Source organism: Oikopleura dioica, chromosome 1 (genome assembly GCF_907165135.1).
Source record: "Oikopleura dioica chromosome 1, OKI2018_I68_1.0, whole genome shotgun sequence".
Taxonomy (NCBI): domain Eukaryota; kingdom Metazoa; phylum Chordata; class Appendicularia; order Copelata; family Oikopleuridae; genus Oikopleura; species Oikopleura dioica.
Window position 1 is genome coordinate 11,925,322 of NC_137291.1, and position 16,701 is coordinate 11,942,022.

A 16,701-nucleotide genomic window follows, 5' to 3' on the forward strand; every position below is an offset into this window, starting at 1 on the left:
TCAACCTGGCGAGAGATTTTTGCCAGTTTGGCCATTCTTACAGGGGTGCAGGCCACCCTTGATGGACCAAGACTAGAGCCACCGGATCCGATCGTCAGAGATGGAGACACTATCAAGTTCTGGGTAAGTTTATACTTCGCGTTCTTTAATTATCATAGAGTTTTCTATTGAACAATTTATAATGACTTGACTACAGTCAAGACAAAAATATACCCCGTTCAATCTAAAAACCTTGAAAACCAGAAAGAAAAAAACTAAATTGCAAATTGTGTAAAAATAATTTTAGGGATCCAACCTGGAATTACTTGGAGAATACAACATGGACATGCAATTTGTTTTGCATGAAAGTGTCGAAATCATTTTCCAACCCGTTGAAGAGAGCTTTGACGATCCACCAACTTGTACCGACCTATCAATCGAAGAAACTGACCCGTTTTACCCTCAGCGAGAAGCACTCGACTACCCCTACTTTCTTCAATGTACAGCGACAGGAATCAAAGAAGGCCAAGAATATGACCTTCGAATCCTTTACGATATCCCTGGTGTGCCAGCCTACGAGCCTTGCGAAGTTGATCCTGCAGAAGATCTTGATCCGATGCTCCAAATAGACGAGGACTGGATGATGGCACCTCAAGGTAACACTGGAGTCTCGACCTGCTATTCAATCAGAGGCATCGAAGCCGAAGAGCTTACACGAGAAGAGCTTCTGGCAGAGATTCGTTCAAAAAACGCAGATGAGGGAGCTAGAGAACGTCGATCTGGCTCCCCAAGTATCTCGTCCATCGTACCTAGCAGCGGTTCAATCCTCGGGCAGCAACTCATCACCATTGTTGGTCACAATCTTGCTTCTAACAAGCTCAATATTCCCGGTGCCAACCCTGACGAAAGCTCCCCAGATGGAGACGACTACGTTGTCTGGTTTGAGAAGGCTGGCGAAACGCCAAAATTCTGCGTCTTCGACAGACAGTTGACTCTTCTAGCCCGTCACGTTGGGAATCACGAGTTCATTCTTTGCCGTACGCCAGCTGTGCATCGAGAGGGATGGTGGAGAATGAAACTCATTATTGACGGTGGAGAAACTATAACTGGACCTCAAATGAGATTCGAGGTCAATTACGGACCGACAATTACCTGGGCTACTCCATACCTTTCTTCGCCAGCGGCGCATCCAGATGAGGAATACCTCGAGGAACGAACCTTCTGGTCGATGTGGATAGATCTTGACACAAATAACAACGGGGACGAAGATGAACGATTTTATAGGCATCACAGAGATAGAAAACTTTACTTAGCTCCAGCTTGCCGCTCACCTATCGACTGGGAAGTTTTCGACAAAAACAACAACCAAACATTTGTCCAGTCAGTCAACTTCAACTCGGACGGGCTTCCGCGTGCACAGACGTTCAACCTCAAAGAGGGTTTCGATTGCACTGACAGCGCGCAAACAGAGACATTAAGTGAAATCGCTATGTGCCCAGATGTTAAAATCCGATACCTTTGCTCCGAAAATGCTATTGACTTCCAAGGACGACTCTACACGGTGAATTTCAATGCAGTCGACGATGGAAACGATGAGGATCCCAACAGAATGTTTTTCCAGCCCCGATTCATCTCTGAAGACGGTCTCAATATGGGTGAATGTGAGATCTCAATTAAGAAAGACGAATCATCAGAAATCGAGCTCTTCCGGCAGATTACAAGTGGCAATAACGGTATTCTCCGATGCCTCGCAAGAGTTGAAGAGCCGGGCCAGTACAACTTTACCTACACAACACAAAATGAGGGAGCATCTGTGAACTCTAGAAACTTCAATAACGTGCTTGGGAACGCAAATCTTGATCCTTTTAACTTCGAAATCTATCCAATGATTCGCTCGGTTCATCCAAACATCGGCTCAGCTGAAGGTGGCACCGTGATAACAATCACTGGAACTGGATTTTCGAGCACGCTTGGTGAGACAGCCGTTGAACTTGGTGGAAAATCGTGTAAAATTTTGACGCATTCTGCTACGGAGATTACCTGCGTGACAAGTAAAGTGGAGTCCCATAAGCGAAAATTCAACTGGAGCCCGATGCCAGATGGAACCAACGATTGCCCAGGAAATGACATTTTTGGTTATCACTACACTCCTAATCAGATGTTTTGCCGAGCGCACTGTGAGGAAGAAGGAGGTTGTAGCCATTATATTTACGATCCTGTTGATGGAAGATGTTGGCTCAAAAGAAACACCCCCACATGCGGATATTACGGAGGAAAAGATCATCTCGTCGGCGAAATCGCGCTTGACATGGAGAGTACAAATGCAATTAAAACGACGCGATGCAGATGGGGAAAGGGAGCCGGCTATCAGGGTACCCTTGCTGTCGACAAAAACGGAGATGCCTGTCAACCAGGCACTTATTGTAGAAATGAGGATGGTCTCTATGCTCTCCCAAGCTGCAATTCAACTGCTTCAAACACCATCGTCGAGTGCCAGATTATAAATTGCGAGCGAGTTGGAGAATATCCCGGTAGTCGAGGATCAACTGTTAGATACGTACCTGATCAAAACGCATATACGTACGGACATGGCGCTTTCAATCGCGAGTTTGAACCAGCAAATTTTGAAATAATCGATTCTTCGTATTTTTCGGGCTCCGAAAAATGGAAATGGACCGGTCAATTTAATCGAGAAGGCTATTCAGCAAGAAATCAATTCTACTTTGAAGTCCCTCAGACTGGCTGGTACAGAATTATCTTCTCACATGATGATGATGCTCAATTATTGAGAATCAATGAAGACGGGTCCTACGAAACTCTTTACCATTACGGCGCCTGGAGTGATCTTTTCAACTATGCCGCTCGAGGACACAACCAGCAAACGAAAGACTTGTACTTGGAAAAAGGAAGTAAACAATTGTTCGAATACAACTTCAGAGAAGGTTGGGGTGGCGATCATGCTTCAATGGGTTTGCAATGGCTTGGTGACTTCAAGAACGGGCGATATGAAGATGATACTCAAACAAGACTTGGTTACTTCAAGGCGCATTCTCGACGCGGTTACAGAACAACGGGGACGTCTCAAAGCCACAACATCATTTTCAAGATGAACTACACAGGACTTGACTGGGAAGGAGAAACACCTATTCCCGAAGAACGAATTCTTAAAGCTCCTATCTATAGACTCATGTATTGCGGTGATAATGTCAATGGCTCTCCAAACTGCAGAATAACTAGAAACATGGCGACAGCTCTTTGGCAGTTCAACAACAATGCTGATCGAGAAAAAAGAATCGAGGCCGTGATGAGAACGGACATTTTCAGAAACAAAATTCAGTACACTGCGAATCCACCAACAGGAGAAGAAGGCTACTGGAATTCGATCCATCAGTACACTGGATATGAGGATAACTCGATTTGGCCAGGAAGTAATCACCACAAAATGGAATACGGTCAGTTCAGTGGAGCTAAGGCATTCAGAACAAAACCAGGTTACCACGTTTACAACTACGGCAAGGGCTACTTACAGTATAATGGAGATGATGAAGTACAACAAAGGAGAACTATAAAGCACTGGTGCACTGCCGTAAAGGGTGGCGTTTCCTTTTTGCAGGCGAAAATCAGGTTCAACTGGTATAACGCACAGGGAGAACACAGGCTACACGATCACTGGTGGTGGTTGGCTAATGACGAGAACACTGCATCACAGTATACTTCTCCTAACGACGGTAGAGACTGGGGATACCACTGTTTCAACTTAGTTGACATTCTCGATACACAAGCTGCAAATGTAGGAATCAGTATTGATTGGATGAATGATGTCTGGCTGACAGAAATGAAGATGTGGGCTCGCCATGATGACCGAAACGACCCGGATCCTGATCGAAGGTGGAGATTCGAAAATACAGTTTTCGACGAAACTGTTTTCGGCGATTACGGCTTCGAGAGGCCTGAAGCACATATCATCGAACATGCTGTCACTGTCAATGGAAAAGTCATTTATAATGTTGACGCGAAAGTTACAAAAAGCGGGGATCACAACGTTGTTCTTACTTATTCTGCAACAAACGTAGATGCCTGTAGCTTCAGCGTTCCTTTGCCAATGGTTGTTGAGCCCGATCCAACAGAGCTCTATGAGCAGGGACTAGACGGAGTAGACCATGTTGGTAATGGTAAAAATCAAACTATGGAATTCATCACCGAAACTGAATATGAAATGCTTGGAGAACATCCCGCTGATATTGCAGACTACAAAGTTCAGCTAGGAAGAGAAGGTTCCTATCTCAACAAAGCAGTCGTTGATATCAAATATTCTGGATATTACTACCGCTGGGATACCCCGATCGACGGAACTCGCATGAGATACGATGCCTACGCAGTTGAACGAACTGTAAACAGTGACAACGTTGCTCCTCATGTGACAACTACAGTCAGTTTCGGCATTGACGATGAAGACCAGACGTACTCTTTCACACATTCTACTTCTCATTCGACTGTTCAATCTGAAATGCGCAGCCGTTGGCCCCATCTTCAAAAAATGAACTTGCAAGTAAGCAGACACGGTGACTGCAAAAATGGCTATTACTACGACTTCAAAGGTCATAATAGAGGCAATATTGGTCAGTTGATGGCGGAGCATTCAATTTCAGACGAATTTGTTGAGCGTAATCCAGATGTAGCAGCAGCGTTTTACAAGGTCAAGAATGATTTCTGGCAGGGCGGTCCTTACCAAGCCATTATTCCTGGTTCAATGATGTCTATTCCAAAGATCCTTCCAGAAGTAGTCGTCATCACCAATCGACAAAGATCTAAATGCGGTGCTCACTTTCGTCAAGAAATGACACCCCTTACGTGGACAGATAATATGCTTTATGGTTGTTCTTTCACTTATTCTGACGATCACACTCCAGTTGTCTACGACTCGTCAGTTGGAGAAGAAGATATCATCGCGGAAGGAGACGTCATTACTGTCGATGTTACTTTCCCAGGAGCAACTTCAGTATCCGATGATAGCTTCGTTGAAATTGGCGGAACCAAATGCGAAATCATAGCCCACGAAGATGTCCTTATTGGACCGGTCAATGGCACATTCCTGGCAACAAGATTAACGGTCACTGTTGGCGCTGTCCCAGCTGGAGAAAAACTTTTGACCTTTAGTGATCCGTCTTTTGGAACAGCGAAATCCGATATCAAAGTCCATTCAGGTCTGACTATCGACTCATATACACCAGAAACTGGTTCGATCTACGGTGGCTCTATAGTTACTGTAACCGGAAAGGGATTCGAGGATGGTCTTGTTGTTCAAGTCTTTGATACTCTTCAAGACTGTATCGCCATTGAAGGTGAAGTTACTTACAGTGAAATGAAATGTGTAACGCAACCTGCGAATGATTCCAGCAGTAGAAAACGGCGCCAGGTTGTGGATGAATCAACTCCAACAATCTCAGGAATGTCGAGGACGAAAATTTCGGTTATTGGTGGCGACATCATCACAATTACCGGCTCCAACTTCGGTTCAACAATGGAAGGTTCTAGCGTTGATGTGCAAGGCCTCTTCGCTGAAACCGAGTGCGTTCCCGATCCGAAATACGTACAACGAGGTTGTTTGGGATACAGAACAGCAAATTCTGGCGATTGGACTATCACCAGTTGGTCAAACACAGAAATCGTCGCCGTCACCGCCATGCTCGATCAAGGTGCTTATGAGCTTCAAATCACATCTGCAGACAACGGCTTCTCAAACAAGTTCAACTTCGATTACGCAGTCGAGATTACTGGGGTCTCCCCGCGGTATTCATCCCTTGTTGGCGGTAGAATGATAACAATTTCCGGTTTCGGTTTTGCAACCGACAACATAATCCCGAATCGCAAGCTCAATGCTGACACAACTATCGAAGTATTTGCTGTTGGTGGTCTTTCTGGAATGTGGCGAAATCGATGCCATGTCAAAGAAGTCTCTAAAACAGAGATTGTCTGCGAGACAGGATATGCAATCAACGAGCCAATCTTGATGAGCACAGGAGAAAATTTCCCAAACATAACAATCAAAGCAGGCGAAGCTATTCGATTCAAATGGTCGTTCACTGTCGATGGTAAAGCACCAAATATGCAATTCCAGGAGTGCGACGAGCCAAACTGCGAAGAAGCTTCATCAGATGATAAAATCTGGGGTCCTAAAATCGTAGAGTCAACTGGCGACTTTGTTCGCCTTTTCCAGACACCTGGCACCTACTACTACTCTACTGGATATATCGACCAGGCTTTCAGCGCCTGGTTAAATGGTATGATCATTGTTGAAGAAGCAGAAGAGCGGCCAGAATGGCTTGAAGTTATTGTCACAGACAGTTTCTCTGATCGACAATGGGGCGGAGTTAACGAAAAATGGCCACATATTGCTGCGCACGTGGGCACCCCACCTGCTTTAGATGGCTCTGATGATGGTGCCTCTGAACTTGGATCTTGCACAGCAACGACAACTAATACCGCTGCACCTTTTGAAGGGGCATTGGAGAAACACTCAGTCATTTATTCTTGGGCTTTTACGCCCGTTGCAGACAACTGGGTCGCTAACGGTGATTTAACACCATTTATGGAGGCGAATTTAACGATTTCCAACTTCGAAGTATCCGGAGATTGCTCCGCGCAAACTCAATTTGCTGCAGTTGAACGATATGGTCCTGAAATCCGTCCTAAGAATTATTTCTACAAAGGATCTGATGGCATTAGCGGTACATACACCATCGATCATGACAATATGATGGACCCGTTGATGGAGTACGAATTTGATTTCGTTCTCGCTGGCCGCGGAAGAGCTTACTACAACAGTTACGATGGTTCTGCTAAATTCAAAATCAAGCCTGTTTCAACTGGTGTAAGCACTACTTCAGTTGGTGTCAAGGGAGGATGGGAATTGAAAATTACTGGTGCAGGATTTATTGCCCCAGACAAAGATCTTCTTGAAAGCGATGATGTTATTTCAATCGATACGGAAATTCATCTCGGTAAAGAACCTGCTTATCGCTGTGAAATCTCATCACTTAGCTACACTGAAATCGTTTGTAAAGCTCCGGAAATGTGGAGAGGAATCGCAGATCGACAGGAAAATTTGAACATCTTCTTCCGACACGACAACGACTTCTACAACGTTGACAACTCATTCGATATCAATCAAGTTCCAGTTTCTGCGAATTTCGCTGCAACTCCTCAAATCAATTCAGTCCAGCCCGAATCTGGAATCAGCCATGATACTGCTCAAATTACCTTCAATGGTGTAAATTTGGACGGTGCTCAAATTGTTGTTGATGGCCAAACACTGACGGGATGCGCAGGAGATAGCACTTCCCAAACGTGCGACGCTCCCACCCTCGCTGCTGGATCATACGCAGTGAGTGGAACTGCTGATAGCGGAATCATCTACGTGGCACCACTTGTCAGCGTAAATGCTCTCTTTGTTGCTGAATCGATCACTCCAACTTCTGGATCAGTAAATGGTGGCCAACACGTCACTATCTCTGGATACGGTTGGTCTGAAGATATTTCCATTACTGTGACACAGAACGGTGGCATTATTTGCTCTCGATGTCCAATTACTTCTATTGGCGAAGATGTCGTTGTTTCAATGCCTTCCGGTAAAAGTACTGGCCTCGCTGCCATTGAGATCAAACATGAGTTCATCAAACACGATTCCTTCAAATTCGATTTCACTTTTGTCGACATTGGCGGCGCAAGTCCCACAACAACGTCTGATGTAAGTGCTCTTTCTGCCGGGGATTCTGTGACTCTTGATTTGCCTGCTGGAACTTGCTCTAACTCACTTCGAGTTGATCTAGTGCTGAATATGAGCCCATGTGCTGAAGGAGCTCACAACTGTCATTATGCTGCTGAATGCACTCCCAATGCCGACGGAATTCAATACACCTGCGCTTGTCAAGGGATTTACCGCGGTGATGGCTTTTCTTGCTCCAAGTTCAATATCAAAAATGCGCAAGAGCTCACTACAGTATCAGAAAGTACCTGCTACAATACTGGAAACAATTTTGTTTGGAATCTTGCGAAATTCGAGTCTTTGGAAGAGGTCACAAATGTTCTTTCTACCGAAGCTGGCAATATTTTCTTGAACATAAAATACTCGACAAGTGACAACTTGCTCAAACACGACTTAGATGGATCTGCTGTCGCCTGGGCTGATCAAGTTACCCTTCCATCTGAAGACTCCTGTCTTGTCTATCATGTTGGCTCGGGAGAGCTTAGCTTCGTTGCTTGCTCAAACACTCATCAAGTTGCATGCGAGTCGTACGATGAAGAAGATTGCTTCTCTGACCAAGGCCAGTACTACAGAGGAGATCTCGATCATTCGGAAGGGTTTACTTGTGTAAATTGGGCCGATGTGCCATCAATTCCCGGAACAACCACTGAAGCCAATATGGATCTCAACGGAAATTCATGCCGTAATCCTGACAAGAGAATTCAAGGACCATTTTGTTACATTTCAACAGAAATCGATGAAGGGGAAAGCGAACCTTCTTGGATTCAATGCTCCGTTCCTAACTGCGCTATGAAAAGTCAGAAAGTTTGCCATGTTGTCACTGAAAGTGGTGCAATAATTGGCCGAACTCACGATTCGTACATTCTTGCGCCTAATAATGATAAATTTTATGACAACAGAAAAAATATTCAAACTGGATTCGCTGAATTCGACGATGGCTTTGCCATTTTCAAGTTTTTGAATGACAAAAATCCGGATAGCAATCACGAATGCTGGGAAATTAAGAGTGGTGACGCAAGTGATGGCGATCGCCCAGTTATTGCTAGGTACCAGAAGCTTTCTGATTGTCCTCGCTGGCAGTTGCAATTGCAGCCCGATGGCCGTTATCGTTTGAGTCAAGGCGACTTCTATCTGCGAGAAACATTAACAGGAAGGGACAGGATTCAAGGTCAATTGCTGACTGGACTTTTGTATGACGAGGACACTATCTCCGGAATGACTTTTGATCTTCAGTGCGGCAATCAAGGCGACCACAGAGAAGCAAAGGTTAATCCCGTCGAGATTTTCCACGAGCTCTCTGGTACATGTTCTGGTGACTCTTTGGCCGTCACAATGCCCGCAGTTGCCTCTGGTTCTTACAGTCTTCGAGTCAGAGATTCAACAAACGGATATTTCTCTGGGAAAGTGGATGTGGCATTCTCTCTCGCTCTTGATTCGGTCTCACCAGCGTCTATCGGTCAGTCTGGTGGACAACCAATCACTCTTTCTGGCGCCGGCTTCAGTGCAGAATCTTCTGTTGTTACCGTCGATGGTATTCAATGTGTCGTACAAACAGTCAATGCTGAAGGAACTGAGTTGACATGCATCTTTGAAGACCTCAGCCATATCACGGAATCAGCTGCTGTTGTTGTTCAAGTTTCAGTTTCAGATATGTCAACTGGTTCTACTCTGACTGCAGAATCAAGCGTTTTTGTTGACATCACCTTAACTCCTCTCATCACAGGTTTCAGTCCAACAAGAGGCGGTTCAGCTGGAGGCACTAGAATAACATTCACTGGATCAAACTTAGACGCAGGAGACGATGCCATTGTCTCAATTCACGGCGTTGTCTGTATCACTCTTTCAAGGACAAGTTCAGAGCTTATCTGCGAAACAGAACCGTACAGTGGTCTCAACATTCCAGTCCAGCCAAAGATCGAATTTGTGAATTTTGGCAACGGTCTCTTCAGCTCCGACGATCTTGAGTTCTGGTACATTGATCGATGGTCGAGTACATTCACCTGGGGTTGCACTGATGGCAGTTGCAAGCCAATGGCAGGAGATATCGTTGTTATTCCAGAAGGAAAAGTCATTCTCCTGGATGAGTCGACGCCGATTCTCGCTGTTCTCATTGTTGACGGAGGAACTGTTCTCTGGGACCGTGTTCATGGCATCGAGCTCAGCACCGAATATGCCGTTGTGACAAACGGTGGACACTTTGAAATTGGAAACGAGGATGAGCCTTTCTGTGATCCAAGTGGCGATCGATCAATTCCTTTTGATGCGACAATTACAATGTATGGTCACCAGCGCTCTATTGAACTCCCAATCTACGGTGCTAAAGTATTTGCTGTTCGCCGTGGAACCATCGACCTCCATGGTTGTCGCGTTCATACTTCGTGGACTCACATGGACGAAACTGCCGAAATTGGTGACAATACAATCAAACTTACTCATCCCGTCGCAAACGATTGGGTTGCAGGAGATCAGATTATTATCGCTACAACTGGTGATTTGATGCATCTCCATCATTCAGAAACTGCTTATATTTCGGAAGTAAGTGCTGACGGATATACACTGACTTTGAATGACACTCTTCGTTTCCGACATATGTCGGAATGTTCTGACGGATTTGACTGGGCTGGAACAATCTGCCAACGGGCTGAAGTTGGTCTTTTGTCAAAGAACGTTCTCTTCCAAGGCAATCGTAACTTAGACTGGGTCGAAGAACTTGACGAATGCGAGCTTGGAATCGGAACCGCTTTCGGAACCCAGACTTGTTTCCAAAATCGATTCGGCCACGAGGTCGGCTCCGATCAGCTAGGTGGACACTTATTCCTTCATATGGTAGACTCTGCCCGAATCCAGTATGTTGAATTCAATTTCGTTGGACAGGCGTTCCGACTCGGTCGATACCCGATTCACTTCCATATGACAGGAGATGTTGGAAATACCAACACCTACGTCCGCGGTAATTCTGTTCACGAAACATTCAACCGAGCCGTCACAATGCACGGTGTCCACAATCTTCTTGTAGAATACAATGTTGCCTTCAACGTTATGGGTTTAACCTATTTCCTCGAAGATGGCATCGAAGAAGACAATATAGTGCAGTATAATTTAGCTGTTATGACCAAGAAATCATCTTCTCTTCTGAATATTGATTCTATTCCGTCTTCGTTCTGGATGCCAAATCCAAACAATATTGTTCGACATAACGCTGTTGCTGGTTCCTCTCACTTTGGTTACTGGTTCAATTCGCCACAACATCCTACAGGTCCATCGGCCACAAATTCTATCTGCTGCAAAAACCGACCTCTCGGAGAGTTCTGGAATAATACCGTCCATTCTTCTGGAAAATACGGTCTTTGGGTATTTGTCGATCTAACTCCTACTGGACCAAATGGTGATTGTGGGGAGGGAGCTCCAAAAGCACTCAAGATTGGTGAGATTCCAGCTAATGCAACTATGCCAGAAGGCGTTGATAGAAACTCTGTCTATGGCCTCCACACTTGGAACAACGAAAGAGGCGCTGAAATCACGACCGGTGGTGCTGTCCAATTCCACAACTTCATCGCTTCAGATAATGCAATCTCACAGCTTGCAGGAAAAGAAACGTATCTGAATTCATTCGGTGTCTGTCCTGGTGTTGATTGTCCTGGTAATGTTCAAGCCTTTGTGCGTTCGATCGTAATCGGAAGAATGAAACATGATCCTCATGTCAATAACTGTGGAGCTATGGGAATCGAAACTCCTTGGGAAGAATTCGCATTTACAGTTCACGACATTCACTTCTTTAACTTCGACGCGCCAGGTCGAGGCGTCTGTACTGCTGTGAACCCATGCTATGGATCCGATGCATTCGACTGCGCAGCTACCTGTTGGTACACTGATGTTCGCTGGACAAACTCGCCTCGAAAAATAACGACTGACTGGGAGCACGAATATGCTATCCGAGATATTGATGGCTCATTTACTGAGAATGGCGGTGAGGAAGTCTACGTCGTCCCTCAATCGGGTGCTTACGATCCAAATCACTGTAGCTCAGTTTGGCCAGGACCTGATGGAACGAATGCCAAATTCGTTGGACGCGGAGTTCAAATCTGCCCTTACCAAGACGGAGTTTTCAAACCTCACAGATTCCCATTTAATAACGTTTCTCCATCGAACCTTGAAGGAACAAACACTCATGCTACCTCACCTTACGGCACTGCTTCTTCTCCTTTCCGTGATTGCCGACCTCGAGGAAAAGGATGGATGATGCTGCTCAATCAAGGCCAAGAACATGTGCTCCAGTGGCAGGGATATGAACACGTGACAAATATTTCGTATTCCGCTGACATGTTCCACTTGGAGCAAAACGACTACTTGCACATTGCTCATGAGTTTTACCAGCGCATCGATTACACAAATCTTGGAATGAAACACGATGAAATTCCGACAATCACGAACGAAACACATAATAACCTCGATTATCACATCACATCCGATGACGAATTCATCTCTACCAAGGAATATAAACTCACTTACATGCTCAGAGGTCTGAAGAATCCAACAATGTCAAGCACAAAGGGCATCTACCCAGCAAAATATGAAGTTGATGGACGAGGTGATGGAACTCATGGCAGAAAAACAACTTGGTCAATGAAAATGTACAAGTGCTTCTATCCTCAATGTATCAAACCGACAACAACCACCCAACCGCCGACAACAACAACGACGGAAGCAACAATTGAGTGCGAAATCGGCACGCCAGGTTGCGAAGACTGGTTCACTGTTTCAGGCTGGGACGGAAATAATGAAACGAATGTCTTCATCAGCGAGAAGCGAATTATCCGAATGACAAGCATTCCAGAAGAGCTAAGAGATCCAGAAAGGCCAAATGTGTTGAAAGCGACTAAATTCCTTCTTGATGGCGAACTGGTCATCGAAGATATCGAGGAGGATATTGAAATTGAAATCGAATCATTTATTGTCAACTCAGGCATTTCTGAGACAACTTGGGGCAAAACAAGAAAACGACGAGACTTGGTCGATAGGTTTACCGGAAAACTTATCATCGGAACTGCTGAGAAGCCAATTCCTTGCGATAGAACAGTAACTATCCGTCTGATGGGAAATGTTTCTGAAGCAGAAGAGTTCGGAGCGCTTGGAAATTCAATTCCGATCGGTGCAAAAGCACTTGGTGGATACGGTTCTATTGAAATGCATGGTTGTCCACGTGACAAAACATGGACTAACCTTGCTACAACAGTTCAGGCTGGGGAGAATTCAATCACGCTGAGTGAGGATGCCGACTGGAAGGTCGGAGAAGAAATCGCCATCGCTTCGAGCAACTTCGATCAAGCAGAGGTCGAGTTCTTCTCAATTACTGCAAAAGAGGCCCGAACTTACACACTCAACCAGACTATCCAGTTCAGACACTTCGGTATCGACACCAATCTCGAAGATGCTGATGGAAATCACCTTGGCGCTCCAGTTATGCTTTTGACAAGAAATATCATCCTAGATGGAAGTGACGGTGCAAATGGTCAGGTTGGAGGAAGAGTTCTAGTCGCCAGTACCATCGAGAAAGATGGAGATGATACAATCTTCCGATCTGGTTATGGCCAGTTCAGCTACGTTCAATTCAAACAAATGGGTCAATTTGGCTACAACGATAATACCGATCCAAGATTCCAGCTCGCGTTTTACAAAATCGACCCTACTGCTAGTGGCGATAGAAAGCAATCATACGTTCGTGGCTGCTCTTTCTTCCATGGTTTGGCGACTGCTATTGGATCGGGAATAGGGGTCAACGGTCTTGAGATGAAGGACAATGTCATTGTTGGTGCGCCTGAAGATGGTATCCGCGTCCTCGGAGAAGATGCTGTCATAGAGAATAATGCAATCGCTTCTATTTGGGAACGATCAGCTTGGGCTAACATCAACGGAGGAAATTCAGACTTTGATAGTGCGCAGATACCAGCCGGTATTGATTTCAAGAATGCTCAACGGTATACAATGAAGAACAATCATGTTGCCGGTGTAATGGGCCCCTGCTTCCATGGTTACGGTCAGACTTGCACTGGCGATCTCGAGGAATGCTCAGCTGACGTTTACCCAACTGACCCGAAAGTCGTTGGAAATATCGGCAGTGGATGTCTTGTTGGCTATTACATTCTCAAGCAGCCCTTGGGCAGATGCCAAAAAGTATCAGGATTCTTCCTTCACCACACTACTACTGCAGTTTACTTCCAATCTACTTCTCAACGATTGGTCGTTTCCGATAACGTTCTCGTTGATAATTCTGTCGCCCTTTACACTGTTCATGCTGGACCTAATGCTGAGTCAAAACGATACGATCCTAAAGCTTCTGTGACTTACAAAAACAACATAATTGTCGGTCGATCTGAGCATTGGGAATGTGGTGTAGATAATGAACATTCGACAATTCTAGGATTGAGTGGTGAATTCGCCCCGGGTACAAGCAGTCCGAAAGATCATGCGGCTATGGTTGGCAGTGACTTTTTGAGTTCTTACAACAAATTCCCTGGAAAACCAATGTACAAAGCATTTGTGAAGACCCCAGCGATTTACGGACGAACATGTGTTGTTGCAAACGCTTTTACTAAGTTTGATGGAAGATGCGGGGACAAAGATGTCATCTTCAGCTCGAACAAGAAAATGGAAGACTATTCGCATCCGACCTATTTCAAGGAAGGAAACACCTTTGATAGCAACGTGGCCACACTTAGCAAAGTTGCCAAGTTTTACAGACCAACAACTAGCTTTGTTAACATTGCCGATTGTGTTGATCTGCACTGCGACGGGCACAAGAAGCAAATGATCATCGACGAAACTGGCGATCTTCTAGGAACACCAGGCTTCCTCCATTCTGAGTCAGAATACAAATGGGAAGGAGTTACTCGAAACGGACATACTTACACTGACACTCGCCCTGGACTTGGCGATTACCGACTTCCGAAAACGATGTTGACGACACTTGACGGCAAAAAGATTTCTGTGGAAGACTACGCACCTGAAAAGGGAGTTATTCGTGATGAAAACTGCGTATACGATGCTTCTATTCCAGCCTGGCACTGTACTGATTCCCTCAAAATGATCATGATGAACTATCAATTCATGGATGTAGATCACATGGTCCGTAGAATAACGCCTCTTGCAGTCAGATCCGAAACCGGATATGTTGACATTATCAACGGCCCTGCAGATCATTCTTGCTGCATTGGGTACGCTTGCATGATCCGTTTGAGCAGTTTCTGGTCTCATCACGCTTGCAACCACCACTACGACTACTACTTTACATCAACGCTTCCGAAGCGAATGAACTTCCACTTGCCTGACTACAATAATCAAAAGTGCAAGATTTATATAACATTCTACACAATGAGACCAAACCGAATGGATGTCAAACAAGACGGAATTTATATGATTCCAACCAACGCCCGCTACATTGGCGACGAAATCGAATGGGAACGACCTCGAAGAGAACTTCATCTTCCTTCTCTTGACGGCATTAATAATGCTGCAGGAACGAATTTCTTCGATCGCCAGGAACAAGCGGTTCATATGATTTTCGAAACCGGTCACATTTACAATCTTCAGCTGAAATCGACGCTGATTCTTGAGTTAGATGTTATGACCGAATTGACCGAAGACGAGTTCTATGACAATGGAAATATTGCCGTTAATATCGCTGCTCTTCTCGGAATCTCACCCAGTCGAATCAAGATCGTTAACGTCATTCGTGAAACAAATGAAGAACGACGAAAGCGACGCGAAGCCTCCGGTTTGTATTACTATGGCAATGAGCGACTTCGACGATCCGACGATGCAGAAAGCTCATCCTTGCAGTTTGAAATTGGCAGCAATGATGACAGACCTGAAGATGGCGATAACGAGCTCGACGAGGAAGATTTGGCCAATGAGAAGGCAGAAGTTGACGCTCTCAACGAAGTCGGCGCCACGCTAGCCAAACAATCTCTAGCAGACGGAAATCCACTTGGTGCTGCTGCAGCATCTGCAATCGTAGATCAGGACCCCTCTGTTTCTGTCGGCGAAGTTGCTGTTGGCATGGCTGACCCACCAACAACAACTGAAGATCTGCCAGAATGGTTCGATGAGGAAAATCCAGTTGGAGAAAGTATCATTCAAAAACTCGGCTTGGACGAAGAGGCAATCGGCGTAGACGAACCTGGCAGTATCGACTTTGATTCTCTGCGAACTCAAATTTTGGCTGCCTCGGATGGTGAGATCGATTTGGAAACAACTAAGACTGCAGAAGAAGTAGCAAACGAAAAACAAGCCGCTAAGGATACTGCAGCCGAGCCAATTGTTTACAAGGTGCCAACAACAATGGTAATTGATGAAGAACCGACCGGAATTCAAATCGAACAAGTCGACATCCAATCATTCGTTCTGCACGTGTTAGATCAGGACGGAGAAATGATGACTGTCGTTGGTTTCCCACTCAACCCGGCCACTTGTGTTGTTTCTCTCAAAGACGGAGAAACTGGAGAAATCATCGGAGTTGACGAGGTTCCTTTCGAACCTGGAACTGGTTATGCCACTTTTGACGCCTTCCAAGTAAACGGAACAGACAAATCAGTCGAATTCGAGTTCAATATTGCCTTCCCTGCTGATTTTGATCTGAATGCAACTGTTCCAGCAGTTTTTTCTTCTGCTCACGAGTTCTTGGCAATGCCCGAGACAGATGGAGACGGAACGTGCGAAGTTTTCGAGGGAGAGGGCTTCGACAAGCAGGAGATTTGGAACGATGACTGCTCACTCATTTGCACTTTGCCATGCAAAGATGCTGGTGGACTTTTGTCTACCTCGCCAAAGTGCCAGCTCAGAGATACGACGGAATGCGGATCTTATGGCTCTTGCAACGCTGGAAACGGATGCGAATGCGACTTAGCATCGATGCCTAGACCAGATCAGGTAGACTAAAAATCAAAGACTTGAATCAATAA

General features: G+C 45.3%; 1 protein-coding gene across 1 annotated transcript in view; it reads left to right on the forward strand.

Moving 5' to 3' along the window:
- Positions 1-16,701, forward strand: part of LOC145711254 (uncharacterized) — a 34,672-nt gene that overhangs the window by 16,802 nt on the left and 1,169 nt on the right. The window contains exon 3 of the mRNA XM_081788978.1: positions 1,737-16,669. Within this exon, the coding sequence (XP_081645104.1) occupies positions 1,737-16,669 (14,933 nt within the window). The remainder of the gene's footprint in view (positions 1-1,736; positions 16,670-16,701) is intronic.